Source organism: Caenorhabditis elegans, chromosome V, assembly GCF_000002985.6.
Source record: "Caenorhabditis elegans chromosome V".
NCBI lineage: Eukaryota > Metazoa > Nematoda > Chromadorea > Rhabditida > Rhabditidae > Caenorhabditis > Caenorhabditis elegans.
In genome coordinates, this window is record NC_003283.11 from 10,754,360 (window position 1) to 10,777,293 (window position 22,934).

General features: G+C 34.0%; 8 protein-coding genes and 2 non-coding genes across 12 annotated transcripts; 5 read left to right on the plus strand and 5 right to left on the minus strand.

The window, feature by feature from the left end:
* Positions 1 to 44: 44 nt before the first annotated feature.
* On the minus strand, positions 45 to 2,439 carry irld-6 (Receptor L-domain domain-containing protein). Its single transcript, NM_073344.6, has 10 exons — positions 2,194 to 2,439; positions 1,934 to 2,138; positions 1,743 to 1,888; positions 1,605 to 1,700; positions 1,324 to 1,452; positions 955 to 1,275; positions 772 to 870; positions 600 to 728; positions 346 to 555; positions 45 to 303 (listed from the first exon to the last, which is right to left on the minus strand). Exons 1-10 carry the CDS (start codon positions 2,267 to 2,269, stop codon positions 137 to 139), a joined length of 1,578 nt encoding a protein of 525 aa, NP_505745.1. The 5' UTR covers positions 2,270 to 2,439; the 3' UTR covers positions 45 to 136.
* A 2,159-nt stretch (positions 2,440 to 4,598) lies between these two features.
* Positions 4,599 to 6,304, plus strand: F28H7.8 (CRAL-TRIO domain-containing protein F28H7.8). The gene is made up of 5 exons (NM_073345.3): positions 4,599 to 5,035; positions 5,272 to 5,365; positions 5,412 to 5,511; positions 5,556 to 5,797; positions 5,849 to 6,304. Exons 1-5 carry the CDS (start codon positions 4,601 to 4,603, stop codon positions 6,208 to 6,210), a joined length of 1,233 nt encoding a protein of 410 aa, NP_505746.2. The 5' UTR covers positions 4,599 to 4,600; the 3' UTR covers positions 6,211 to 6,304.
* sre-6 (Serpentine receptor class epsilon-6) lies at positions 6,216 to 8,436 on the minus strand. Its single transcript, NM_073346.3, has 8 exons — positions 8,310 to 8,436; positions 8,100 to 8,263; positions 7,961 to 8,057; positions 7,793 to 7,911; positions 7,315 to 7,417; positions 7,048 to 7,263; positions 6,927 to 6,996; positions 6,216 to 6,508 (listed from the first exon to the last, which is right to left on the minus strand). The coding sequence occupies exons 1-8, from the start codon at positions 8,429 to 8,431 to the stop codon at positions 6,299 to 6,301; spliced, it is 1,101 nt and encodes a 366-aa protein (NP_505747.2). The 5' UTR covers positions 8,432 to 8,436; the 3' UTR covers positions 6,216 to 6,298.
* A 1,570-nt stretch (positions 8,437 to 10,006) lies between these two features.
* ocr-1 lies at positions 10,007 to 14,231 on the plus strand (the record flags this gene model as incomplete). 2 transcript variants are annotated; one of them, NM_001348583.2, is made up of 14 exons in its annotated part: positions 10,007 to 10,143; positions 10,189 to 10,318; positions 10,508 to 10,625; positions 10,962 to 11,045; positions 11,240 to 11,371; positions 11,422 to 11,611; positions 11,714 to 11,969; positions 12,022 to 12,174; positions 12,218 to 12,388; positions 12,576 to 12,818; positions 12,866 to 13,032; positions 13,078 to 13,187; positions 13,341 to 13,888; positions 13,982 to 14,231. In NM_001348583.2, 14 exons carry the CDS (start codon positions 10,007 to 10,009, stop codon positions 14,093 to 14,095), a joined length of 2,553 nt encoding a protein of 850 aa, NP_001335506.1. The 2 variants fall into 2 exon arrangements, with proteins under 2 accessions (NP_001335506.1, NP_001041107.1); NM_001047642.1 differs by lacking the exons at positions 10,007 to 10,143; positions 10,189 to 10,318; positions 10,508 to 10,625; ... (8 more) ...; positions 13,078 to 13,187; positions 13,341 to 13,888 and having other exon boundaries at positions 14,012 to 14,095.
* Positions 12,156 to 12,296, minus strand: F28H7.12. The gene has a single exon (NR_069359.1). It is a non-coding gene; the product is annotated as an Unclassified non-coding RNA F28H7.12 (non-coding RNA).
* On the minus strand, positions 14,104 to 15,858 carry D1054.1 (PNPLA domain-containing protein). The gene is made up of 8 exons (NM_073348.7): positions 15,520 to 15,858; positions 15,375 to 15,466; positions 15,238 to 15,320; positions 15,076 to 15,181; positions 14,956 to 15,030; positions 14,782 to 14,910; positions 14,319 to 14,465; positions 14,104 to 14,274 (listed from the first exon to the last, which is right to left on the minus strand). Exons 1-8 carry the CDS (start codon positions 15,563 to 15,565, stop codon positions 14,152 to 14,154), a joined length of 801 nt encoding a protein of 266 aa, NP_505749.3. The 5' UTR covers positions 15,566 to 15,858; the 3' UTR covers positions 14,104 to 14,151.
* Positions 15,859 to 16,008: 150 nt separating this feature from the next.
* Positions 16,009 to 16,992, plus strand: pas-2 (Proteasome subunit alpha type-2). The gene is made up of 4 exons (NM_073349.9): positions 16,009 to 16,059; positions 16,105 to 16,181; positions 16,235 to 16,481; positions 16,526 to 16,992. The coding sequence occupies exons 1-4, from the start codon at positions 16,022 to 16,024 to the stop codon at positions 16,857 to 16,859; spliced, it is 696 nt and encodes a 231-aa protein (NP_505750.1). The 5' UTR covers positions 16,009 to 16,021; the 3' UTR covers positions 16,860 to 16,992.
* A 99-nt stretch (positions 16,993 to 17,091) lies between these two features.
* Positions 17,092 to 18,473, plus strand: D1054.3 (SGS domain-containing protein; the record flags this gene model as incomplete). 2 transcript variants are annotated; one of them, NM_073350.6, is made up of 4 exons in its annotated part: positions 17,092 to 17,120; positions 17,194 to 17,389; positions 17,984 to 18,261; positions 18,311 to 18,473. In NM_073350.6, 4 exons carry the CDS (start codon positions 17,104 to 17,106, stop codon positions 18,414 to 18,416), a joined length of 597 nt encoding a protein of 198 aa, NP_505751.1. The 2 variants fall into 2 exon arrangements, with proteins under 2 accessions (NP_505751.1, NP_001263858.1); NM_001276929.3 differs by lacking the exons at positions 17,092 to 17,120; positions 17,194 to 17,389 and having other exon boundaries at positions 18,197 to 18,261; positions 18,311 to 18,416.
* D1054.17 lies at positions 17,766 to 17,871 on the plus strand. The gene has a single exon (NR_002672.1). It is a non-coding gene; the product is annotated as a small nucleolar RNA D1054.17 (small nucleolar RNA).
* On the minus strand, positions 18,415 to 22,219 carry D1054.5 (CBS domain-containing protein; the record flags this gene model as incomplete). The annotated part of the gene is made up of 5 exons (NM_073351.3): positions 18,415 to 18,802; positions 18,847 to 19,236; positions 20,969 to 21,135; positions 21,249 to 21,403; positions 22,053 to 22,219. The coding sequence occupies 5 exons, from the start codon at positions 22,217 to 22,219 to the stop codon at positions 18,494 to 18,496; spliced, it is 1,188 nt and encodes a 395-aa protein (NP_505752.2). The 3' UTR covers positions 18,415 to 18,493.
* Between the last annotated feature and the right edge of the window lie 715 nt (positions 22,220 to 22,934).

The following is a 22,934-nucleotide window of genomic DNA, read 5'->3' on the forward strand; positions in this document are numbered from 1 at the left end:
ATTTTCTCACAAGACTTAATGGAACTAGGAAAAAATATCAGACAATTTTGATAATACATCAAAAATTTATTTAAGAAATGTGAACACATTTTATAGTCAAGTAAAAACATTTAAGCGTTAATTTAAAAAGTAATATTCAATCCTCTTTCTTCTTCTTTCCATGCTTTTGTTTCGGTTTTCTATTAATTCTCATCGGGAACAGACGGTAGAGGAAATTAGGAAGAAGAAGATTTTTTCGGAAAAACCAAATAAATTCCATGAAGATTGCGATCACAAAACACCCTCCGATCAAGTAGTAGGTGGCTTAAAAACATATTTAAAAAGGTTACATTTTTGATAACTTACTTTTTTCAGAATATGTGTCGCTTTTGCTATCGAAATGTCTCAAGACTGCCTTCACTTTTCTGAGTTGTCTGAGCATTTGATGGTGTAAGTATAGCTTCGAACTATTAGTTATCATCACAATTGGCCCACTTCTACGACAGGAAAACTCTACATGTGACTGGAATAAGAGGAACTCCAAATTTGTCATGTTTGATATTTGAAGAGCAGGGCCTGAAAATAGTTTTCAAAATAAATTATTAGATTTTTAAACTTACATTTTGTAGATTTTATTTTCTTGAGAAACGGAAATGATAACTTCGTAATTGATGGGTTATTGGCAATTAGGAGTTGACCGTTTATTGTATGAGCATAGGATAATTCCTTAATCCGCTCGGAAAGATTTCCTGAAAAACATCTTATTGATTGATACAATACGAATTGAAATACCACTGGTCTCAGAAAGATATACATCTCCTTGAAACGTTTCGCACCCAGAATACCGATCCTTGACTGCTTCAGATACAAAACCTCCTCGACATTCTCCTTCTACAATAATATATTTTGGAACAAAGTGTTGGTTTATTGTTAGAAAACGCTTTTACAGTCTCTATCTTGTGAAAAAGAACTTACGATAACACTTCACATTTATTCCATCAGAAATAATTTTAACTTTTTCATGTCCCCAACGCTCTTTGATTTGATCTAATTGATCAGTGCACATGTATTGGTTATGCTCGAAAATATGTTGACGAGAACATTTTGGAAATGATTTGAGCAATCCGCGAACATATTGGGCTTTGGTTCGATTGAAAATAAAACATCCTTCAATTACAAACTTCATTTCAGCTGGATTATTTTCTCTAAATGTTCCTGTGAAATGCATATCCCCATACACATGACGGCAATATTGATATTCATTTGAACCTTTGATAGGATAACGAAAATGACATTCTGCAATGAAATTATAAAAAAAATTGGTAGTGTATTTTTAGAAATTACCTTCATCGTTCTGAATGACACACATCTCGGGATTACATGCTTTTTTCAGTTCTAGAAGTTTTCTCCTATCACCAGTAAAAGTTGTGAAACTCAATCGGGAATTTCCTCGGATATATAACTTTGGACGATCTGAAAATATATTCTTAGGAAATGATGTATGAATGCTCAATAATGAACTAAATAGGAGCTGAACATACTTTATTGTATTTTCTCGCTATATTCTTACTTCTTATAAAAGTAGCAAAAAAACTGAGCAAAACTTCAAAGCCAATAAAACATACGCTTAGCAGGAACATTCTCCAAATTTGGATCATGAGCCAAATTCCAAAACCGAAGACCAACCAGTGAAGGGTTTTTTGTGAAATTGAAAAGACAGTCTAAAAATAAAATATGAATGAAATAACTGATGACTAACTTACCTTCACATTTTCTGAACGCGGTAAAGTACAAGTATGTCAATTCAGTTTGATAAACCAGTTCTAAAGTGACATTTTTCAATTCCAACAGGTTAACACCGAACTTGAAAGTATCGAAATTCGTCCAAAAATTTAGTTTTAAAACTGATCTGAAATATAAGTATTGAAACCGAAAAAATTTTGAAAGACCCAACCCATTCTTTGACTGCAAAATTGTGCAATTAGAGTATTTTTCATCGGTTAATACTTGATCATCGATGTTTGAACAAAAACTTGGATTAATATAGTTTTCTCCTTTCAATCCTTGTGGAATTCCCTTATCATTCACAAATTTTGTCAGGAAACTTGGATCACCGCCATTTTTGGTGTTCACCAAAGTTTCAACATGCACATCAAATTCTGAAAAGAAAGTACTTTTTAACATTGAACGAAAGCTTCTAAATATTTAACTCACCAGTATTTTCCTCAAATGTTTCGATTTTGTGTAATATTTGGCATAAAGTTAAGAAGAAAACATAGATTTTCAACATTTTTGAACTTCGAACTGATTATGAGAATAATGCTAACGTGTAAGTATTCCACAGATTCCACGCTTTAATTTTTAAAAAAAATTGAAGTTTTTCACGTTCTTTTTAACGTTCTTTTTAGCACATTTTGTTTTTTTTCATTACTTGTATTATTTAATAGTGATAACAATTCACGGTCTCCTCGAAAAAAAGAAATTTTTTAACGAGTGCATATCTCTTTTTTAACAATATTTGTTTTCATTACTGAATTAAATAATGCATTTTTATTCAAGTGGAGCCATCAAGTGCAGACGCCGGAATAAGCTCCCAAAAAACGAAGTTGACGAGAGGGGATGTTTTCCACAGCCCTATTAAAACCTCAATCATCTAGAATAGTTAATATTACTTTTATAATTTGACAAAGGTGGATTACTACTGGAAGATCATATACACAGCTGAAAGATCAGAGATTTATATGGAACTGATGGAGCATCATTACTACATCAGAAAGATCAAATGTACAGTTGGAAGAAGAAAACATATAATTTTTGATTTTAAAGTTTCATCAATTCTATTACACGTGTCGTTCTCGTTCATGGTTTCCGTGTCCTTCAAATGATTTCTCAAATAACAAGAAAAAGAAATAAATTGTCTGTTACGAAATACCACAACGGAAAACCAATTGGATGTCGCCGAAACAAGCGACCTTCATTCCGCCTGTTTCTCGTTTTTTCATCTTCCTTATATCATCTAGGTGATTCCCTCGTTACCTTGGCTTTATATTATGCGTGATCTCATATTCGGTCACGTTTTTGTTTGTCAATCAGTTCTTTGATGAATCCAATTTGAAACGGCAGTTGCTTTAATTATTTCATCCCCCTTCCATTTCAGCTGGAAATCTAAGAATAATGAATACACCTATGCATCAACCAGTAATGAAGTTGTCAGGGAAACACAAAAAATAACTGGCCTCCATTCAATCGCAACCTCATTTTGTCTGATTTCTCTCTTTCTCTTATTCTTTCCAATTCCCGCTGTCTATTATAGCAACACACGATTGCGGTTTTGTTACAGCATTTAGCCATTTCTTTGTCTAGAAGTTAATTTTGTTGAAACTTGACTACAACTGTTCTCTTTTTCCTTTGTGACGACTATAAAAATCTTTTTAAATGAACAAGATGTTCGACCCCTTATAGTTTTAGAAGTAAGTACTTGTTTAGTATTGTAGTATTTTTAAAACGCTTGTTTGAGTTGAATTGATAATGTTTTGTTTTTAGAGTTTGAATTTCTTTTCTCTCTTTTTTTTTGAAAAAAAATCTGACTAGAACTGTGGTGAAAAATACTTCTAAAGTGGAGTATAGCGAAATAGCGAAATGTTTAACTACAAAACAAATTTGCCAAAAACACCAATTTTTGAATATGCCTTCTTTAAATTTTCTCAAAAATTTTGTATTCTTTTTGGACGCTGTTGTTGCAAGTGAAAAACAATTATATTTTCCCTAAAATAAACGTTTTTTCGAAACTTCGAAACATTTTTAATTCTTTGAGAAGTTTCATTAAAAAATTATGAATTTTTAGGTCATTTTGAGTTTTGAAAATAAGGAGAAGTTTTTGAAAATAAGAGAAAAGTTTTTGAAAATAAGAGAAAAGTTTGTTGGTAATAAAAAATAATGATAAATACCAAAATGTCATATATTATTTATTTGTTTTGCAATCTAATAAACAAAATGTCCACGTGAAACAATAACTTGATAAGTACAAAAATGTAACTGTCTTCTTGACCATTACAAAGTACTCTCAAATATCCGAAGATTAACTCCGCTTCACATTCTCTATGCGACATGTACACTGACCTTTCACTTTTCATAAATAAATCCTCTCTTTCTTTTTTATGGAAAATCAAACAAGTCACCTTTTTCTCATTTTATTTTCACTCTGACTCTTAAATTTCCGGTTCTCAAAATGTACCTGGCAGGTCACATTGAGGACCCAACCGACTAAAGACTTTATAAATTGAAACAAAAAAACAACTGACAGTGAAACAGTGAGACTTGTGAAATTACCTAGTCATTGGCATTTTTTCATGTTTTTCATACTTTTATACTGTTTGTAAACCAGTTCTTCGTGATGCCGTTCTTATATAAATCCTTCTATTTCATCTTCTCATACTTTCATACTTTCACTTCCTTTCTACAAAATTTTTCTTTTCACTTCAAAATTTCTCGAATTTTTATCTTCCCATTTCTCATTGTCAACCAGTTATTTTATTTTGTTTTTCATCATCCTCTCGTTTTGAGTTTTTCAAGTATCATTTACTATCGTATCAAGTAGTAATTCTACTATTTCAATTCAGAAATGGCACCCAACGCTCTCAGTCCTGTAGACATTGAAAACATGAATGATGCTGCAATTGAACAAGTTCGCCTGCAAGTCAGTGACGTCATTGATCCTCGGTACGACACAAAATGGAATATGCTTCGATGGCTTCAATCAAACGATTTCAATATTCCAAAAACTGTGCATCTTTTGAAAAAACATTTGAAATGGCGGAAAGATCGTAAACTCGATGAACCTGAAAGTCAGTCTCTTCTCCAATTCAGTGACGCTCGACGAAAGCACGCTCCAATTGATATTATTGGACCACAGAGAAAAGAAGATGGTGATAGACTTGTCGTTGTGGATCGCGCAGGAAGAATCGATGTGTCAGGATTAATGAAATCTGTTCAGCCAACCGAGTACTTGCATGAAATGTTCCGTTCCTTTGAAGAAATTCAACGAAGACTTATGAAGGTTTGTAAAGAATCTGATCGGCTTAAGGGCGGCCTGTGGGGAAATAATTAAAAACCATTCATGGTGCTAAAATGATCAAATATTATAAGAAAAATTTTCAAAAACTTCTGAAAATTTTTTAGTGTAAGTCAAAAAGAACTGAGAAACCAGTTTTCGGCAAATTTTTTGGAAGTCGTCTATCAAAAAATTTATTTTCTCCACTTTTTCATAAAAATGTTTCAAATCGATATTTTCAGATGGAAGCTGAAACTGGTGTACAGTGCTACATGCATTATATCTTTGATCTTGAAGCCTTGAATTTTGATCCTACATTGCTAGGCGTTGTAAATGGTGATTCCAGTTCTATCATTTGCAATTTGTTATTTTCTAAATTCAGGTCCCTTCCGTGTTTCATGGCAACTGGTCGGGCAACACTATCGGGAATTTATTGACAAGTTCATTGTAATAAATTCGCCCAGCTATATCAATGTCTTATGGTAGAAAATATCAAGTTGATACAATTCTAAATGTAATATTCCAGGTCAGCACTGTCTCCTTTCATTCCAGAGCAATCAAAACAAAGAATTGTATTTGCGGGCTCTAACTGGAAGGAAGAACTGTTGGATATTGTGGACAAAGAATGTTTGCCAGAAAGATATGGTGGAATGATTCCAGATATTCAATGTCTAAAACCAGTAGATCCAATTCCAAAATCACTTTATTGGAAGCTTCCAGCACAATATCCAACAATGGATCAACTCCATAAAGTTTCAGTTTCAGCGTGTACGTTTTTTTGAGATTTTTCGATTTCAAAAAAGTACAAATTTTTTATAGCCAAACATCGCATGCTCATCTACAAAGTTGATAAACCAGACACAGAGCTATTAATGTATTCTCATAATGAAAACGATATCACAATTACTCTATACTACTCGAAAAACAAGAATGTATCTGAAAATGATCTTGAATTGGCTGTAGCTCCAATTCCAAAATGTGGTCTTCCGGCAATGGATCTCTTTGATTACAACTGTGAATATCCTGGATATTATTATATTAAATTGGCAAATGAAGCTTCCTGGCTTTTGCCATCTACTTATCGAATAATTGTGATTGAAAAGGAGTCAGGAAAAGAATTGGAACCATTGAATCTCAATGAAAAATGGATCAAGAAAGGACAAAAATCAAAGAAGAAGTAATTGAAAAATAATAATTGATTTATTAATTCGATTTTTGTGTAAATATGTATTTGAATGAATTTTGAAATCACAATAAACTTTAAAATTATCACAGAAATATTTCATGTTCACTGTTATTCCAAGATGAGCTTCGATGTTTCTTTTTTGATTTTTTCATTGCTTCTTCTGTTAAATTTCTTTGCAATTGGTCAAAATATACTTTTGATTCAATATTTTTATCCGAATAGTTCATTTCTTCCCCAAATGTTGTACGTAGATCAAGTTGGTCAGTGTTTGAAAGAAGAAATATTAAATGCCACTGAAATACTCAATTTGAGGGAAATATCCTTTTAGTAGGCTAATCAAAATGAGCTGATTCGAGTTTAGCTAATTTTCATTCAAACTATACTCACTACTACTCTAGCTCATTTAACAAGGAAAAGGTCAGTTAGTGCGCAGACTTCAAAACAAGACATTTTTGAAATTTTTTTAAAAACAAGATTAACACACAAAGAATAGCTCCAAAAGCCAATACAGATTTTTCAGGTTTTAGCGGTGTTCCAAAGTAGGCTGTTTGAATTTTTTTCATCAAAAAAGTCTTTAAATTTTGTCACCCAACTCGACTGGTAATCAGTGAAAATTGCATTATACTCTGTTAAATGAGACATGTCTAATTTCGAAGTATGAGGGTGAAATGATTTTCTTTTCTTGTACGATGTATTTTGTATAACCCTTACCAATCTTATTGTCTCTCTGGTCCATTCAGGTGTGTAAATTATTACAATTATTGGAGTCACTGCAGCGTATCTGAAAACAAAAATGATATTTTTCAAAACTTTTTTTCAAGTTATTTCTCACATTGTGCATAAAATGTTGAATGACACGTTTGATACAATAACCATTTTATCGTTCATTGAAACGTTTTCAAGAACTAACAGAGATACACACGCGACGTTGAAAAAGAGAATGGAACCTTGAATCCTGGATAACCACTGACATGTTTTTATATTTTCTGACACTTGAAACCGTTCACTCAATGAATAAAGACCGTGATGTTCAAGTGTAGAGTATGAGCTGAAAATATTTAAATTTTTCATAGATTTAAAATTTAACCATTTTTTTTACTTATGAAGACGAATATTGCATTTTGTCACAATAATAAGAAGTAGTGAGCCACCGATATTGAGCACAATTAGCAAAATGCCATGGGTGTATATGGAGAACCAATCTGTAAATTAAAAACATTTAAAAATTTCAATTTTTGGGTCAACAGGGAGAACAACTGAAATTCCTTCTGTAGTCTGTTTCCCCGAAAGGCACAGGAAAATTCTTTTAATTACTGTTTTTATGAATTGCCTCTTGAACAACACAAACATATGTTACAATTATTTAAAATAATTATAGTGATAGTCTTTCTGGAAACTGAAAATAATTGACCACTACAATTTTCGTTTCAGTTTTTTTAAAGCTTCACGTGTCAGAATAAGAATAACTTTAACATCCACATCTTTTTTTTCAGTGTTCTCATATTTAATTTATCGAGGACAGATGAAAAACTCTAGTTTGAATTCAATTCAAACATCAATTGATCAAAAATTCTTACTATTAATGTATGCCACTGCTGAAAATACACAAACGGGCATCATGATAGAAATCAAGAGAAGTGGAATCCAATAGTGACGATCGTTTTCGTAAGTTCCAGCGAAACATGTCGCAAAGCATCTGTAACGCAAAAAAAAATTACATTGATTTGTATTATGAAGAGATTAACCTTTCAAAAACAAGAAACGGGAGCATATTAAATGCCACAAAAAGACAAATTGTTCTTGTATAATTTGCAGTATAAATCAAATCAGCAAATGAAGGGTCTGAGACATAATTTTAAAAATAAAAATTGAACTTTTATCTACCATTCATCGATTCTGCATCATGGAATTGAAAATACAATAAAACAGCTCTCGATATCATCGAAAAAAAGTACTGTCCACCATATAAAAGTAAAAGAATGTGTAGATTGCTATGCATTGCACGAAATCGTAAGAGAAGATAAAAGGTGTAGACATATTCAAGGAAACTGCATTTTCGTGGTTAACAACTAGAAACAACTGGAATAAACTTACTTGGTCACCATCATACCAACTTCAAAAGAATAAATGAATTGTAGTGGAAGCCTCCATTCGATATAATCAACTACGGTTCCATTGATATAAGTTAAAAATCGGTATTCACTGGAAGAACTCATTACCTGAAGAAGTACAATTAAATTGAACTTGAAACAAAATATAACGGTTGGTTAAAAAAAAAGAAGAAATATAATACCGTAATTTTATTTTGCGGACATCGTTACAAAAACAGAAAAATTAAGACGCCCACAATAATCAAGATACAAGATTGCGAGTGAGAAAAGAGAGACCTAATTTTATGTAACATCACGAGTTTTCAGCCAGCACCTGGAATTTTTTCTGTGATTGAAAATAAAACACGTATATAAGCATCGCATTGTGATAACAAGAAAACCTCTTCTTCGCTAATAATGGGTCAACAAGTCAGAGAAAAGAGACTAAAAACCCGAAAAAAGGAATCTACATAATATGCGTTGACAGCAACTTTCGGTCGAAATAATGAGGTGAAAGGAATCTGAAGAGATCTGGAGCACGCTACATTCTTCCGCCTACTCGTACTTTGAGTTCTTTTGAATTATTATGCATGGACAAGTTCAAAGGGTCCGAGAGACTAAAAAGAGAACTGCAGACAAAATTATGAATAACATTTCTCAGATAAAGTTCAATGAAAGGTTAGAGTCATAACATTAGGGGTGGGCTCTAAACAAGAAAACTTGAAGAAACAAGGGAAAGCAACGTCCAGAACGTGCTTTTCTTAAAAAGAAAAATGAGATGAGCTGAATTTTCCGGAGAGAATGTTTTATGTGCACCCACCACACGTATTTTCTACATAAAAAGAATGATTTGATGTCATGATGAAGGAAAATAGAAGTTTCGAAGAAAACGTACCACAGAAGAATTTGTTTATTTCTTCTTAAGAAAAAAGACAAAAAATTAGACAAAGAAAGACACAAGAAACGTTAAATTTGGACCCAGTAAAATTTTAGTTTTATAATTCTTGTGTTCTGTCGAAAATGTATCTATTCACCAAAAATTATTATTCTTCCTACTTAGCATTGTATGCAGTAAACTATTTTTGACACCTAACTGTAAAATGAGAAAAATATAAGTTTTCAAACTAGTATTGAGTGAAGCAAAACCATACTGAAAAATGATAACTTATTGTGAATTAAATTATATATATATGGACGCTTTTAATCTGAAATTACCCGTTTTCGTGCAACTTTTCTCAAATGCCGTGGTTGTGGAGAAAAAATATTAATGGAATATTTCGCCAAAATCTATAAAAATAGTAAATTCTCAAGTTCTTTTTTTCTGCAGTTTCACGACACAACACGCCATAAAATTCTAGCTTAACTAAAAAATATTGCTGGTTTTTCTGGATCTCCATGAACACCCTTCCGACTTTTTATCTTATTTCACTGCCAATTTCCTTATTCAATCCGAAAATTGTGTTTACATCTTCTGTCCTCTTTCCAATCTGTAATAAAATGTATTCACTGGCGTATTCAATTGTATTTAGAAAGACAATCCGAGAATCTGGCGGAGTATAGGTACAAATCGAGTGAGGATGGAGAATACATTTGAGTCGAGCCAGTCCCTTGTATTTGAAATCACGGTTTTCTTTATCAGAAGCACATATTTCTCTGCTTTGATATCGTTGTTTTTTTTTTAATGTAAATTCTTGATTCAGAATGGGTACTAAAAATTCAAAGATTGCCGATGGAGCTGCACAAGTGGAACAGACAATGGCTCGTACCATGTCTGAGAACAAAGTCATTTACAAAATGGTTGACATGCACGGAGGAGGTATTCTTATAAAGCTGGCAAGGTGACGTTTAATGAACTAACTCAAAAAAAAACAATTATTTTTCAGAAAGTGCAAAGAGCTCAATTCATTTGTTCTCCTTGATGCGTATCTTGACCAGGAAGTTCGGAAGTACATGTATAATGGCGGAAAAGGAAAATTAATGCCAGTGGCGGAGCTTGTCAAGGCTAGAAATAAGGTTAAATAATTTTTCAGTAGTTATTTGTTGGAGAAAGTATGTTTTTTTTTTCAAAAAATAAGGTTAAACTCATGAATTTTATCTTATACAAATAGAATATGGATTGCGTGAAAGTTTCGAGAATTACCTATTGTAAAGCATTCTTCTCAAACAGGTGATTTCTGAGTAGTCATTAAAACGTACTTTCAGGAAAGAAATGCAAAGCTTGGAGCATTCTCTCGGAAGAAAGGAAAAGGTAAAAGTGGACCAAATATTTTGGATGAATTCGATCAGGGACAAGCTGAAATGGCTGGAGATCTTAAAAAAGGTAAAGCAAAAAATTAGAAAATTTGGTGAAGGGAAATTGTACCATATTACCGTCTTATTAGGCAGATGAGTTATTCATGGTAAAACCCAAATGAGAGTGAGAGGATTTTCCGAAAACTTACTAATTTGTATAATATGAATAAATGATTATTTCGTAGAATAGGTTTTTGAGGATCAGAAAATCATTCTTTGAGATTACTGATGCCATTGAACAAGTTCTCGTCAGGATAGAAAAATGTTAATCCACGAACTTGATGAATGACACTGTGACAAAAATAACTCTGAACCTTGACTGAAAACACCTTTGTTTAAAAAACTTATTGTTCGAGTTTTTCAGCTTTGAAACTTCTTGACGGTGGCGGAAAAGGTGGAAAATCAGAGTCAAAATATCGAGAAATGGTATGGAGCGTTGATGAAAGAGGTATACCTAATTTTAAATTTTAAAACTTTTGTTATTTGGATTAATATTATTTCCACTGAAGTTTAGAGAAACCGCTTTTTTCGTGAAACCTACATAAAACCTACTTCAAACACAATTTCATCACTAATTTACACCTGTCATTTCCTCTTGATTATCATTTAAGTTTGAAGTTTGTTAAATTGTTTCTTGTTCAGGTTCAATGGGAGAAAACCTATTGGCTATATGTCTCCTTCAGGGAAGTGCTCTTCACAATTTGATTGCACGGCGATTGATCAATTTTTTTCCCAAACTGATCAATGACATTTGTGTTTCTGAAGAATACTACGGTAGTTATATAAATTAGAATAGTCACTTTTTCAATTTCAAAAATACAAAGGTTTGTCCCCATTACACTTGGCAATTGTAAACCAGGATGCACAATTCACTTCATTACTTCTCCGTCTTGGCGCTGATTTGAATCAGAGATGTTATGGAGCATTCTTTTGTGCAGATGATCAAAAAGCCAGTCGAACTGATAGTTTGGAGCACGAATTTGTAGAGCTCACAAAGAATACAAATTATACTGGGTACGTCTATGGGAAAAGATTAGACATTATAAAAATAGTTCCAATTGGAAATCTCCAAGTTTAACACAATAAGTTTTGAAAAAAAAAAAAAGTTGTTTTTAGATCAATGTATTTTGGAGAATATCCACTATCATTTGCTATTTGCATGGGACAACATGATCTTTTCCGAATGCTTCTTGCCAAAAAAGCAAATTTAAGTGCTCAGGACACCAACGGGAATACTGCACTGCATTTATGTGTGATTCATGATAAAATGGATATGTTAGATGCCGTTTTGGAAGCTGGTGGAAATATAAGATTAGCCAACAAACAAAATTTGACCGCGCTCACTTTGGCCGCAAGATTGGCCAAGAAAACTGTAAGACATTGAAATTTGAAACTATCTCGTAAGTAGCGTTAATCATGTTCAGATGTTCAACAAAATCTTGCAACTAGAATGTGAAAAAGTGTGGACTTATGGTTCATCACAATGTGTAGCTTATCCTCTTACAAAAATTGATACAATTGATGAAACAACTGGAGAAATGAATGATACTAGTGCATTGTCTTTAGTAGTATATGGAGTAAGGCATTGAATAACGATAAATACCAAAATAATTACATCAGGAATCAATTCAACATCTAGAGCTTATGGATGGATTAATTGAACAAATTTTGGATGAAAAGTGGAAAGCATATGGAAGAGCTCTTTGGCTCAGATCTCTTCTCGGATTCATTTTCTTTTATTGTTGTTTTGTATGTGCCTACATGCTTCGTCCATCTTCAGCAACTACTGAAGTAAGTATATGTTAGTAAATTTGGTATAGAATTCAAAAACACAAAACAAAGAAATTCCCATCTCAACTTTAGAAAAAGTTGTAAAACTCAAAATACTTGAGAACTTGAAACTGAATTCTTATTGTGACGAGAAAAGTCGTCGGAGTTTTCTCTGGGATTTCTCAAAAAAAATTGAGTCAAATTTCAGCACCTAACTCGTGGACGTATCAATGATGATGGAGAAACTGAATCTACAAACTCAACAAACTACCTACAATGGCATGCAATTGATACACAATGTCATTTAATGTATTATTCTGCATGGCCATGGTATCATGGATGGTTTCGTCTTGGTTGTGAGATTATGACAATTATTGTTATGCTATTCCAAATATTACTTGACTTTGGTGATATTAGACGAATTGGATTTCAAAAATGGTTCAACTTTCTGGTTTGCCAAAAATCAAAATTTAAATTTCGAATGAGTTCATATTACAGAAAGCATTCCCTGCAAAGCTTATGTTTAAAGGAGCATTTCTTTTTATTATCATTTCAATTCCTTGTAGACTTGCTTGTTCTTTTCATGAGTTTTTCCTAACAATTGACAATACCATGGCAATTATCAGTATACTTCTTGTCACTCAACACTTTTTATATTACATGAGGTATCACCTTTTATCGTTGGATTTTATAATTTAAGTTATTTTCAGAGCAATTCCATTTGTTGGACCTTTCGTTTTAATGGTTTATACAATAATAGCAACAGATCTTGTCAGATTTGCAATGATTTATTCTATATTTCTAGTTGGTTTCTCTCAATGTAAGTTGATGTTTGAAAGGTGGAGTAGCAAAGAGAAAATCTATTTTTAGTGTGAATATAATCAAATATCATAGTTAAACAAAAAAAATTTCAATAATTTGGCAATTTGCCAAAACGTTGACTGACAGATTCACTTATAAGAAAAATTTGCAGCTTTTTACTTGATTTTTACTTCTTGTGAACGTGACTCTACTGCAATCAAGAAAATTGATCCTATGGGTTCGGAGTTCAATAATATTATGGAAAACCCTGTTGATGCTCTTCTTCGTACATTTATCATGACAATTGGAGAGTTTTCTGTTCTTTATCGTGAAATGTCAGCTTGTGATAATTTCTGGATGAAATGGATCGGGAAACTTATATTCGTAATCTTTGAGACATTTGTATCAATTCTCCAATTCAATTTGCTTATTGCCATGATGACTAGAACTTATGAAACAATATTTTTGACACGAAAGGAGTGGAAAAGGCAATGGGCTCAAGTCATTCTAATGTTGGAAATGGGATTATCACCTGCAAGTCGGAAGATGCATTTACTTAGATATACAAGACCAACTGGTATCAATAAAAGAGTTAGAAGTTATGTTGTGGTATCTAAAGGAGAAGGTGAAAGAACTGAAAAGAACGAATTAGCTGCGAGAGAAGCAAAAGAAGAACAGAAAAGAGAAGAGAGAAGACAGTTGTTAAAGAAGAAACAAAGAGTAATTTTATTATTTTAAAATCTAGTAGTTTTTGATAATTACTGCGGAAGCAAGTCATATTTCTTATCTGATTCAAACTTTTACAACTTTCAGGAACACGAAGTGAAGGCAAAGGCACTGGCAATGATGAGTGCCAAACTCCACATTGAGGTCAAAAAACGAAGAATTCTCAGGCAGCAAACTGTTGATGCAAACTCGAAGATGTGAAATTCATATTCTAATATTAATTTTTTATTTAAAAATTAAAACAACATTTATAATAGTTATAAATTTTTCTTGATGAATATATCTGCATCACTAATACCCATCTCGTAATATTGTTTCAAAATAAACCTATTTGGTGGGAACAATGCTCGAGCTCCACGATACAAATTTCGTCTACTCGCCTAAAAAATTAAATTTCAATTGAATCTTATTAAATAATAGAAACCTTGAATATTTGTTTACCGAATTCAATGTTCCAGGTTGAAGGATCATCCGGACAAATATCGGCTTGACTGGAAAACGGAGAGCATGTTATCGTCAAAACGTCTGGAAATGTGGGCAAATTGTTGGTCATTCCACCATCGATGCATTCCTGAATTATTTTAATTTATTAGTCCATTGTATTATGCGAACACAAAACTCTGAGAATGTGTATTGCGCAAAATGTCTCGTGGCGAAAACTACAGTAATTCTTCAAATGACTACTTCAGCGTCTGTGTCGATTTTTAATGAGAATAACACAAAGAAAAAAAAATCAAAAATTGAGCCCGTAAATAAATCGACACAAAAACTACAGTAGTCATTTAAAGAATTATTGTAATTTTCGCCACGAGATATTTTTGCGCGTCAAATATATTGCGCAATACGTATTCACAGAATTTTGTGTTCCCGTAATAATATAAATGCACCTCTTGATTAATAATTGGTGGAACCCCTTTATATCCCATTGAATACATTGGAATGTAGCAACTGGCAAGAAGGCATGATATCAAATGATCACGACTGTCAAATTTGTTGATCATTATATTTTCCCATTTCTAGAAAACAATTTTTATGAGAGTTTCAAGCGTATTTGTTCTTACTTTCAATTTGGTTATGGAAATATGCAATCTTCCCTGAGCATTTGCAATATCAGTCGGAAGAAAGTCGTCTATGATCTGAAAGTTTCCTTTTTCTTCATCTGAAAAATTAGGGATGCCTACTGTAACTAGTTGTTCATTCAAGTAATATCCAGGAGTCATGGCACCAAATCTTTGAGCATGAACGTGATCTGCCATTGAATACAGTGTGTCGATTGCAGCATCAAGTCTGAGTAGATTTAGATTATTGCCTACTTTCTATTATTCTAGGAAATATGTATTTACTTTTCAGGAGCCAAAGCAAGAATTGCAGCAACTAAACTTCCTGCAGATGCACCAGCAAATCGATCAACTTTCTCTCCAATAGTCTGTTAGAATTTTTACATTTAGTTTTTGAACTCTTGAACTTAATTTATTTTTACTTTTTTTTCTTGCATCAGACGTTTTGCTGCTCCGAAATTGTAAGCTCCAAGAAATCCCGAACCACTAAACGACAATGCCAACTTTGAAACATCTGAAGATGAGGATTTCAAATAAAACAGTTGGTGAAAAATTAGAAATTCGTACCTTCTAGTTTGTTTAGTCGTTTCAGCAAAATAGTCGATATTTTCATAGTTATAGATTTTATATAATAAAAATTAAATCACAAGTGTCTCATGGTAAAGAAGATTTCCAATAAACATGCCACTGTGTTGAAGAAACTAAATAAAAACAAAAGTGACGAATTACAGCGTTGCCCGCATGGAGGAGTTGAGACGATGAATATGTTTTTAATTTATGTGAAAAAGATAAAAATCAATTAACGAAAAAATTCACATGCATTAAACATTTAGAGAAGTGTAAACATTTTAATTTTCACAATAAATGTTTGGTAATTAGATTCTCCGGGAATTTTGCGTCGATGAAGTGGTCATAAAGCGCGCTCTACCGCACTCAGTTCGAATGATGACAATTTCACCGGGTTTTCTTTTTCATTTGCTCCTCGCTTTAAAGCAAACGCTTTCTTGTTGTCAATTGGTGTTCGATTAAATTTCTCAGTTAAAATAAATTTTTCAGAAATCACTGAAAAATGGGAGATCACTATGGATTCTCACTCACCACCTTCAGGTAGTTTAAATTCAATCTCCAGAAAAGTCAATTTTATTTTTATAGCCCATCGGGAAAATTGATGCAAATCGAATATGCATTGAATGCTGTCAAGAATGGGCAACCATCGGTTGGACTGAGAGGTATTCAAGTTTTTGTCTTGTACTGTCGTTTTCAATGGGAAATTCATTTTCAGCTAAAGACGGAGTCGTTCTTGCGACCGAGAATGTCGGATCTGTTCTCACCGATGACCAGCCAAAGGTAGAACAAATCAGCAAGCATATTGGATGCGTCTACAGTGGAATGGGACCAGACTTCCGTATTTTGGTGAAGAAAGCTCGCAAGATTGCTATGGAATACGAAATGATGTACGGCGAGGAAATGCCAACCATTCAACTTGTCACTGACATCGCGGCCGTAATGCAGGAATATACTCAATCTGGGTGAGTTAGAACTTTTCTAAACGCACTCTATTCAGATTTTTCAGTGGTGTTCGTCCGTTTGGAGCATCGCTTCTTATCGCAGGTTGGGACAAAAATCCAGGACGGCCATTGCTCTTCCAATGTGATCCATCTGGAGCTTACTTCGCATGGAAAGCAACAGCACTCGGGAAAAACGACGTCAATGCGAAAACATTCCTCGAGAAGCGCTTCAGCGAGGCCCTCGAGCTCGATGATGGAATTCACACTGCTCTTCTGACACTGAGAGAATCGTTCGATGTTGGCATGAACGAGAACAACGTTGAGGTGGCTGTTTGTAACTCGACCGGATTCCATCGGCTCACCAAGCAACAAGTCCATGATCACCTTGGAACTCTTTAAATCGAGTGATTTCACAATTTTCTTTCTTTCTTTTCTCTAATTTATTCTATGTATTCTCCCATCTATCCGTACCCGGTAGTAATCTCTTTTTGCTACGGTGTTTTGTTGGAACAATGAATCCTTTTACCGTTTTACACCCGACTTTTGAGGTACTTTTATTAAGGTGTATAACCCTATTAGGTTGTTTATCTTGACTGAATTTTCTCAGACTTATGAACAAACTTGTTTTCAGCTATTAATCAAAATGTCTTCAAAACCAAGGTGAGCATTAAAATTTACAGGATAGTGAATTTTAAAAATTTTGAAATAAGAATTCGTTACATTCAAATTTCAGGCATGATTGGTTCCAGAGTGAAACTGATGTCACTTTAACTATCCTAAAACGCGGAGTGCCTCTCGATGATTGCTCTGTTTCTCTATCAGATAACAACACACTGACGGTCAAGCAATGTGATGAGATTCTCTTCTATGGACAATTATCTGGTCAAGTGAAAAAAGATGATCTTACTGTAAAATGCACTGCCGCCAAGGTTAGTTGGGTTGAAATATTATTGTAGATCCATTAGAAACTAGAAAACTAGATAAATGTCTAAACGTCAAGATTTTCTAGTGATCCTCCCAAGCATACCTTATTTATTAAATTATGGTTATTAACATTAAAAACATGTTTTCCGGCCATGGAAAATTGATTGGAATTTGTTTAATTTTAGTGTAGTTTATTTTAACTCGATTGAAACAGTTATTCAAGAATAGTCTGAGAAATTGCGTCTAGTCAGAAAATGCTAGCTATTAATGCTATTAATGCTCTACATTCACCTGAACGAGTTATAGATTGTACCAAGTAAGGACATGTGGCTCAGTGGTAGAATATACCCTTACTACGCATACAGTTGTGGTTCGGTAACGACAGGATGATGAGTCACTCGCTGAGTGACAATAAGCCGAGTGTTAGCGGTTTTTATGTAATCGTGATGATCATTCCCTCAAAAGCGATAATTGTGAACTGACTGTCCGAAACCACAAAAAAAAATAAAAAATTGCGTTCCATAATAACTTGATTGGATTTAAAAACGTCCAGAGCAAAATTTTTGAATAAAACAACTTTTATTTAAAACTTATTCCAGGTAGAAGTTCGACTTCCGAAATTCGCTCGCAATGAACGATGGGCTTCTCTGCTGAAAGACGGACAAGGTGTTGCCGCTTCTGTACAGAGTGTATCACCAAATCCAGAAAGTGCACCAACTACTACTGTGAAAAAGAATTGGGATGCTATCGAGAAACAAGCTGTAAAAGAAGAGGAAGATGAATCGCTGGAAGGTGATGCCGCTGTAAACAAAATGTTCCGTAAGATGTACAACGACGCTTCGGATGATGTCCGACGTGCCATGATGAAGAGCTATTCGTAAATCGTTATTGCCTGAAAACCAAGAGATTATAGTGATTATTTTCAGTGAATCAAATGGAACCGTCTTGTCTACAAATTGGTCTGAAATTGGTCAAAAGAAAACGGAATGTCAGCCACCAGCATGTATGGAATATAAGGAATATGAAAAGTGATGATTAAATTCTTATTTTGTTATATGAACACCGCCAAAAATGAAACTTCATGTCAAATGTTTTGTTTTAAAGTTTAATTAAAATCTCATATCCTCGATATCCCCTTCAGATTCGTTGGTCCCCTGACGCTTGATAACTGCTTTGTCTCTGGAGGTGTATAATTTTTCATAACCATTATGTGGTTCCGGATCTGTTGGATCTGTGGATTGTGAGCTCGTATCTGATTCAAATGGAAGAAAAGCTTGTGATAGTGATGGACGTTTCTTATTTGTCATTTCCAATCTGATGGTATTCATTGTCTCGGTCTTGGCGACCTTTCCAGCTATTTGTTCGATCCATTTCTCCGTTTCGTTTTTCTGCTGGCTCCACTGTTGTTTTACTTGATCCTGAAACGTTATATTACTCAATTGAAGATAATAGCTCTGATCACCTGAATATAGGATTCAATGTCTTCTGCATGCCTCCTCATCTCTTCAAGAGACATATCTTTCAAATCCGGATCTTCAACAGAAACAGTTTGCACTTCAGTGTAATCTAGCTGAAAAGAGCATTCTGGATGGACAATCGTGTTGTGGCATCGCGTGAAGCTCAATGGTGCTGGTGGAGCACGATTTGGCGGTGGAGGTGGTGTACGATCATCGCCCAAACGAATCTCGACATTGCATTGTGCACTAGATGAACCCGGAAATTGATTCGATGACGGTGAGAACGATATCGTGTCATATTTATGACTTCCCTGTGGTCGGAGAGCAGATTCAGAACGATTACGACCATTTGCGGAGAGAATCGGAGGCGAAAAAAGTTGTTCCACACTTGTAGACTGTAAACAGGAAGGAATGTTATTTATTATTTTGTTGTGGACTTAAGTGTACTTTAAAAACATTACAATATTCGGTATGGAACGTAAATATTCTGTAAAATACAAAACTGTTCAAATTTACAATTCTTCTAATTTCGTACTAACAAATTTGATAATACATTTGAGAAGTGTCACGTCACACTGTAAAAAGGTTACTGTGGCTTGCGTCGATTTATGGTATTGCATCATCCTTTTCAACAAAAAACATGAAAGGTAGCATACAAATAATCTCATATGTAGTAATAGCTATACTTACTATTATCAGGTTGTCCCATAAGTTTTTGTACTTTTTTTCAAATATTTTTCCAAAACTTCTAGAAAGTTTTAAAATTTTTTCATCGTAGGTCGTGTCAAGGTCGGGTCGTCCCCTTTCAGAAAAGATTCATTTCATCCATTTCTACTTTGCCACGATGACAATCATCAAACTTGAACGTCGAGACGTTAGATTGCTTCTTCTTTATGAATTTCGTCTTGGTCATTCAGCAATGGAAGCGGAACGAAACATATGCGGTGCGATGGGTGAGGGAGCACTCTCTTATAATACAGCAAAGAGTTGGTTTCAAAAGTTCAAGAACGGCGACTTCAGTCTCGAAGAAATAGAACGTTCTGGGCGACCGGTAGAGTTAAATGAAGAAGACCTAGTGAAGCTGGTGGAGGAAGAGCCTCGTCTTAGTCTTCGTGAAATGGAAGAGAAGCTTGAGTGTTGTCATAGCACAATTGCACGTCACTTGGGTCGCCTTGGTTTTACTTCAAAACTTGGAACTTGGGTGCCTCATGAACTTTCGGCATCACAGAAGCTCACTCGGGTCAACGTTTGTACTCAACTTCTAACTTTTCGTCGAAAGTTCGATTGGCTGAACAATCTGGTTACTGGAGATGAGAAGTGGGTGCTCTATGTTAACCATTCCAGAAAACGTCAATGGCTTCCGATCGGTGAGAAAGGAATACCGACGCCAAAGCCCAAAAAAGATTATGATCTGTGTCTGGTGGGGTGTTCAAGGACCCGTGCACTGGGAATTGTTGCCAACTAATAAAACTATCACTGCTGATTACTATTGTGCCCAATTGGACCGAGTTGCAGAAAAGACCAACGGAAAATATGAAAAACTATATTTTCTTCACGATAATGCTAGGCCTCATGTCGCCAAGAAGACTTTCCAAAAGCTGCAAGATCTTGGTTGGACTGTTTTACCGCATCCACCATATTCTCCAGATCTTGCACCAACCGACTACCATTTGTTCTTGTCTCTCAGTGACTACATGCGCGACAAGCAATTCGACGACGAAGAGCATCTCAAAACTGAACTCTCCACTTTCTTCTCATCGCGTTCGCCGGATTTCTTCTCCCGTGGCATCATGATGTTACCTAGTAAATGGCAACAAGTGGTGGACACTAATGGTGAATACTTGTGTGAATAGTACTACTTGTCGCTTGAGAGAAATAAATTTTTTTCAAAAAAAAAATAGTACAAAAACTTATGGGACAACCTGATAGAAATACTACTTAAACCTTACCATTTAATCAATCAAAAACGTAAGATTTCTAAAATAAAAATAACCACATAAATCGACACTAGCTTCAGTAACTAGCTGTCCCCGTGGTGAGACCAATTCGCTTGAGATAGGGCGAAAAATCCCATTGCATACGTAATACAATATACATTGGAGATTTCAAAGTTAAACATGTACATACCCGATAGCTTGAGCCTTGTTCCCCATAACTGGTCATATTATTCTGTGAGGATTGCCACTGAAAACGTGGAATGTTCGATTGGTGTTTAGCTCCAAAGCCGGCTGGCAATGTTTTATATTGACTCGGTGAGACTCCAGTTGGTGATGACAATGGAAGGGGGGTACGTTCTGGAAATAAGTTGGTATCGTACCAGTCACTATGTTGTTTACAGTTTAATTTTTTTATTTTCGCTGAAACTAATGAGCTAATACTTTTAATACTATTAGTTTTACATAATTACCTCCAATTGATCGAATGCTATCTGGTGCCAGGTACGTCTGAGAATCAGTGGGCAAAACTGATGATGATGGAGGAGAAATGGAAGATAGAGATGGAGCGATATCAGTCGGAACAACTGCCAATTCAAGATCCCTTTTATCAAGGATTCCAATAATTCTGTAACACAAAATTATGAAATGAAACTTATATTTTTGAAATTTCAGGTTTGATTTGGGAATTTCTTTAAGTTGCTCCAGCTGACTAAAAAACAGAGAATACAAAAACCACAACGTTGGTCAAGTTCAAGGTAATTCAAATGAAAACTTCAGGAACACTATAATTTTGGAGGACTTTTTTTGAATTTCATAAGCTGTATTTATTAAATTGTTTTTAAATTTTCTATTTGGAATCTCAAGGAAAATTATTCAAAAAGAGTTTTCACCTATTCGATACAAATTTCTCAAAGGGTCCCACCCAATTGTTGACTTTTTTCTTTTTCATATTATGATTATCTGTAACAGTTCAAAACCAAATCCCTTCTGTTATTGAAAGCCTATTGTAATAACTTCTTTGGTATTTCACTTTTGTAGAACTTATCAAACGCTCCATGTATACCCAAATAAAATTTTATATCAATTTAAAATGACGTTGAGGCAATCGTATTTTATGTCTACGGCATTCACCAAATCAATAACAAAACACATTATATTAATAGTTTGATTACAGTAGCTACAGAAGAGATCAAAAGTTTGCAAAAAAGCGAACTACTAGTTACAATTTTCAAATAAACTTAAATCTGATTTTCTTACAAAAAATGTAAACTCACTTATCATCTTCCATAACAAGAATAAAGTCTGTGTCGGTTCGAACCAATTTATGTTTTGAAACAATCAAATTCGTAGGTCTCGATATCTCAACATTTTGCAGTGAATTAGTCCCAGAAGCTTTCTTTTTCACAAATTTCAGCATACTTCTGAACATAATGCTGATCATAATTGTTGCAGAAATCGAAAAGAGTGACTAATAAAAAACGTTTGTCAGTATCAATAGATTGAACGGTTTACTACTAAAATAACTTTTTAAAAGGGAAACGAAAACAAAAAAGCGGAACTGGTGATCAATTGTGAAGATATCAAACTGATAGTAATATTATCGAATAAGGAAGAATGATGCTCAAATAGTATTTGGTCAAATCAATCGATTCATGAATGTGCTGACACATCTGAATTTTCAGAGAACTATTAAATGATAACACTTTTTGAGTTGAGAGGACGCCAAGAAAAAGAGAAGGTTAGAGAATTGAGTTATCAGTGAAAACAGAAGGAATGTGCACCGACGGAATGCTGTACGTGAATAGTTAAATTAACAAAGTGATAACAACAACTTTGCTGTGTAAAACAATAAACAAAAGTAGACAATACGATAATTTGCCAACTTTCGGAAAACCCTTTGTCTTGGTTTAAGTATTAAAGAAAATATAGCTTTGAAAATGAATTATTAATGGTGGAGTAGTGACTGTGGGGATTCAGTCTAACTGAGTAAATATACTTATTATAGTTAAACAGGGCGTGTATAATAAAAAACATCCAAAAAATGTTAGGTTATTTAAAATGTTCAGTTAGTTTTTGGTAAATTGCCATGAAAAAAAAATTATAATATTTGGCCGACTTCCGAAATTATCATAGGTGAAGACTTAGTTTTCAACACC

Bases quoted from the DNA above. Each gene is read 5' to 3' on its own strand.
- sre-6 (NM_073346.3), bottom strand. From the start codon at position 8,431: ATGAGTTCTTCCAGTGAATACCGATTTTTAACTTATATCAATGGAACC. The intron at 7,418-7,792 runs GTAAGAATTTTT...TTTAATTTACAG, and splicing joins AGCAGTGGCATACATTAATA to ATTGGTTCTCCATATACACC. The intron at 6,509-6,926 runs GTAAGGGTTATA...TGAGTATTTCAG, and splicing joins CCAGAGAGACAATAAGATTG to TGGCATTTAATATTTCTTCT.
- D1054.1 (NM_073348.7), bottom strand. From the start codon at position 15,565: ATGAAAATATCGACTATTTTGCTGAAACGACTAAACAAACTAGAAG. The intron at 14,911-14,955 runs GTAAGAACAAAT...ATTGTTTTCTAG, and splicing joins TTTCCATAACCAAATTGAAA to AAATGGGAAAATATAATGAT. The intron at 14,466-14,781 runs GTGCATTTATAT...AAAATAATTCAG, and splicing joins CACCAATTATTAATCAAGAG to GAATGCATCGATGGTGGAAT.
- F28H7.8 (NM_073345.3), top strand. From the start codon at position 4,601: ATGGCACCCAACGCTCTCAGTCCTGTAGACATTGAAAACATGAATGAT. The intron at 5,036-5,271 runs GTTTGTAAAGAA...CGATATTTTCAG, and splicing joins TTCAACGAAGACTTATGAAG to ATGGAAGCTGAAACTGGTGT. The intron at 5,798-5,848 runs GTACGTTTTTTT...AATTTTTTATAG, and splicing joins TAAAGTTTCAGTTTCAGCGT to CCAAACATCGCATGCTCATC.
- irld-6 (NM_073344.6), bottom strand. From the start codon at position 2,269: ATGTTGAAAATCTATGTTTTCTTCTTAACTTTATGCCAAATATTACAC. The intron at 556-599 runs GTAAGTTTAAAA...AACTATTTTCAG, and splicing joins GAAAATAAAATCTACAAAAT to GCCCTGCTCTTCAAATATCA. The intron at 304-345 runs GTAAGTTATCAA...TATGTTTTTAAG, and splicing joins CGACACATATTCTGAAAAAA to CCACCTACTACTTGATCGGA.
- pas-2 (NM_073349.9), top strand. From the start codon at position 16,022: ATGGGAGATCACTATGGATTCTCACTCACCACCTTCAG. The intron at 16,060-16,104 runs GTAGTTTAAATT...TTATTTTTATAG, and splicing joins TTCTCACTCACCACCTTCAG to CCCATCGGGAAAATTGATGC. The intron at 16,482-16,525 runs GTGAGTTAGAAC...CAGATTTTTCAG, and splicing joins CAGGAATATACTCAATCTGG to TGGTGTTCGTCCGTTTGGAG.